Raw genomic sequence first — 4,523 nt, forward strand, 5'->3', positions numbered from 1 at the left:
CGTGCATTTCTTTCCCTCCAAATATGATAACAAAAGATCTGAAGGAAACATAAAGAGAGGGTACGAAGTAGCCTGTCGTCAATCTGTAAAACTAACTCAAGACAGTGAAGCCAAGAGTCACACAAAATATGCACATGCAAGAGAGTACAAATTTTGTGAAGAACGAAAGTACTGTATGGACAATGTCTAAGAAGGTGATTGTCCGTCTCGAGACCTCCTATACACAAGTAACAAATCTGAGAAGAAGCAATGCCAAAATGAGCAAGGCACGCAAGCGTAGGGAGACGCCCATGACAAGCCACCCATTGGTGGTGCGCATAACAATAGATTGTGAGTTTGTGCTAAATCGCAGGAGCCCAACGTATCTCAGTTCCCCTGTTTCTGATAGAATTCCAAATATTCCATGTCTTGATCTTGACAGTATAAATGCCTGCCCAAAGTATCCTGTCTTCTCTATGAACATGCACAATCAGAAAGGAAAAATGTCCAAGACATTGTGTTAGGGGAGGATCCACGTGAGGATGTCTAGAGTTGGGAGTTGGCAACGCCCAATGACTAGTTTGAAGCAGCACACCAATAGTAGCATTACTTGAAAGACCACATTGACAAATGATGGGAGATGTCAAAGTAGAAACAAGACAGACCCCCTCCCACCAAGGATCAAACCTTAACGAAGTATTGCATCCATTCCCTATGTCATACGTGATGAACTGCAATGCAATATTACAAAGTTTGAGAACCTTTTTCCAGATCCAGGATGAGTCAGGAGGAATTTTCATGGTCCAGAAATGTTTGTTACGAAGAAGAGTAACATTATCCCAAGTAGAGCACAAACTAGAGCTTTTTGTGACAACTTTGAGTAAGTGACCTATAATTTGAGCTCGATTCCAATCCACCATATTTTTAACACCAAGGCCCCCTTCCTCCTTAGGGAGACAAACTGTTGTCCAATATATTTTAGCACCACCTTTCTAATTAATATTACCTCTCCAAAAAAAATGAGTAAACAAAGATTGGATATGTGCATGAACCACTATTGGAAGCAAAAAATGGTTGCACCAATATGCGTTGATAGCATGCAGAACAGAGTTTATTAGGCGAACTCTTCTAGCAAAAGGGAGTAGCAGTGAAGTCCAATTATGAATTCTAGCAGTGATTTTATCAATCAGGGGAATGCATTCATTCAAGCACAACTGACCAGAAATTAAAGGCACCCCAAGAAACTTAACTGGTAGAGACCCTCTAGGAATAGCAAAAGCATTATCAAACCAATCAAGAAACTCGGGGGAAGCATTGCAGAAAAAACTATTGCTTTTATGAATGCTTGGCTAAAGCCAACTCATAGAGGAAAAGATAGCAATATTATTCATGATATGCTTTACCGAATCAACATTTGCATGGGCAAAAAATAACACATCATCTACAAAGAACGTGTGAGTAATATCTAAGTGCTTGCATTTCTAATGATATTTGAAGGCAGAAGGCTTTGGCTTTAATAGACAAGAGAGAACATTCATGCATATAGTGAAGAGATAAGGTGACAAAGGATCACCTTGGCGAATTCCTTGCGCACCATCAAAATAACCGTGAACAATGCCATTAAGTTTGATAGAAAACTTTGTTGTGCAAATGCAAGTTTTAAACCAAGAGATAAAAGTGGACGAGAATCCCAGTTTTTCCAAAGTTGCCAAAACAAAAGGTCATTGCAATTAATCAAAAGCTTTATATAAATCAACCTTTAGTGCATATCTAGGGGCTCCAGTTTCTCTATTATAACCTCAAAAGAGTTCCTGTGCTAAGAGCACATTATCTGATATCGACCTCCCTGGGATGAAGGCACTTTGAGAAAAATCTATGAGAGAGGGAAGCATATTCTTGAGATGAGAAGCAATAATTTTAGAGATACACTTGTAAAACACCTTACAAAGCGATATAGGATGAAAGTCCATTTGAGTAGGAGTCAGAGTCTTGGGTATCAAAGCAATGAGAGTTGAATTATGCACAGGGTGCATTGTACTTGTCTCAAAGAAAGCATGCACAACATCACAGAAACAAGGCTCGGTGATATGCCAAGTTTCCATGAAGAATTCCACATTCAAACCATCCGGGCCCGGTGCCTTATTTTTCTTTATCTTCTTTAATGTGTTATAGATAATTGCAGACATGACAGGAGCCTCTAGAATAACATATTGGTCTTGAGAGAGTGTGGGACACTGAAGGCTCAAGAGATTCACCTCAGTGCACCAAGAGGCCTTCCCTAAAAAATCACTGAAGTAAGATACTGCAACTCGAGCACAATTAGCTTGACCATGTACCAATCCCGTGTCCCCTTCAAGAGTCAAAACCTTACTTACATTCCAATTTTTCTTGCATTGATTAAAGAAGAAACTGTTGTTTTCATCACCTTTATCCATCCATTTGACTCTCGATTTTTGAAGTAAGAAATGTTCCTGTTGAAGAAGGCATTATGTTAACTTGTATGAGAGAATTTTTTCCTGAGATAACAGGTCGAGATCCTTATTATGAACCAATTTCTCTTGAATATCATTGAGGTTTGCTCTAGCAGAAGCTACATTCTCATTAAGATCACCATGAGATCATTGTGGTCCCTTATTCCTCTATGTTTGACAAAGGAATTCCCTTTTGTGAATTGACAAAACCATAGGCCATTGGCTTACATGCGATCTAAATGTTTTTGAATGGGCTGCATCATGACTATCTCTAACTAGAGTGCATCATGTTCCCTTCAGGACGTATACTATCTCTAAACGTTTATGAGTAGGAAATGTGGATCTAAAGTTCCCTTCTGGACGTATACTATCTCTAACTAGAGTGCATCATGTTCCCGACATGCGTTGAAATATAATCAGTAGAAGCTGTTTAGTTTATAGTGGTTTGGAAATTTCTTTCAAGTGTAATAAATTAGTTCTTATTCATACTGGTACATTTTTTTGGCAAGGATTACTTATCAAATAGTTTATTTGTTATTAATGTTGAACCCGTTTTGGGGACATTGAATAATAATATTATTACTTCTGTTAACTGTATTGAATCCTCGAATATATGGCATGCTAGACTAGGTCACTTAAACTTTGGTGCTCTTAAGAATATGATGAACTTAGAGTTATTTCCGAAACATACCATAGAAAAGAATTATAAATGTCAAGTATGTGTGTCTTCTAAACAAATAAGGAAACCTTTTCACAATATTGTTAGGGATTCAGACTTATTAGATTTAGTACACACTGATATTTGTGAATTTGGCGGTGTGTTGACCAAGGACTAGTTTAGATACTTAATTACTTTTGTAGATGATAGTAGTAGATATTGTTATGTTTATTTACTTAGACATAAGGATGAAACACTTAGTAAATTCATTATATATAAAACTGATATAGAAACACAAACTAGCAAGGTACTAAAACGGTTGAGATCTGATATAGGTGGTGAGTTTTCGAGTAATGCTTTTAATATATTTTGTATAAATAATGGTATAGTTCATGAAGTTACTCCACCATACACACCTGAGTTTAATGGGGATGCTGAGCGAAAGAACAGAACATTTAAAGATATGATTAATAGTATGCTTATTAACTTTCGGTTGCCTAAATACACGTGGGGAGATGCTCTAAATACGGCGTGCCATATTTTAAATAGAGTCCCTCTGAAACACATGGATAAAACACCCTTGAAGTTATGGAAAGGAAGGATGACTAGTCTTAAGTATCTTCGTATGTGGGGCTGCCTTGCTAAGGTGCTTGTTCATGAACACAAGAGAAAGAAACTAGGTCCAAAAACTCGTGATTGTATCTTTCGGGGATATCTTGAAACAACTACAGCTATGAGATTTTTAGTATTAAAATCTGACATAGATGGTATATTGGTAAATACGATAGTTGAATTTCGAGATGCCATATTTTTTGAGGATGTCTACCCTATGAAGACTGGAATACCCGAAAAAACTTCTGAGGAAGATCCTACTCACACATCGAGTTCTATTCCTGATCATGTGGAAAAGATGACAAATGTGGGGGTGGAACCTAGTAGTAGCTCTATTTCTAAGGAAGTAGAGGAACCAAGGAGAAGTAAGCGTGCAAAGGTAGTTAAGGATTTCGGAAGTGATTTTATCACTTACAATGTCGAGGATGAACCTTTAACTTTCCGACAAGCTATGGATTCTTTGGAGTCTACGCATTGGAAGGTCATTGTGAAGATTGAAATTGACTCTGTTGTTTCTAATCGTACATGGGAGTTTGTTGATCTCCCTCCTGGGTGTTCTATAATCGAGTGCAAATGGGTCTTTAAAAGGAAGTTGAACCCTGACGACTCAATAGATAAAGCTAGACTAGTGGCTAAGGGTTTAAGCAAACAGAAGGAATTTATTACCTTAATACATACACTCCGGTTGCAAGGATGGTAATAATCCGAATGCTTATAGCATTGACTTCCGTCCATAGTCTTATGATCCATCAGATGGATGTAAAGACCGCTTTTCTTCATTGTGAACTTGAAGAAGAGATTTA

General features: G+C 37.7%; 1 protein-coding gene across 1 annotated transcript; it reads right to left on the reverse strand.

The window, feature by feature from the left end:
• Positions 1-341: 341 nt before the first annotated feature.
• LOC141666348 (uncharacterized) lies at positions 342-899 on the reverse strand. Its single transcript, XM_074472339.1, has one exon. It carries the CDS (start codon positions 897-899, stop codon positions 342-344), a length of 558 nt encoding a protein of 185 aa, XP_074328440.1.
• Positions 900-4,523: the final 3,624 nt, after the last annotated feature.

This window comes from Apium graveolens, chromosome 6 (assembly GCF_009905375.1).
Source record: "Apium graveolens cultivar Ventura chromosome 6, ASM990537v1, whole genome shotgun sequence".
Classification (NCBI taxonomy): domain Eukaryota; kingdom Viridiplantae; phylum Streptophyta; class Magnoliopsida; order Apiales; family Apiaceae; genus Apium; species Apium graveolens.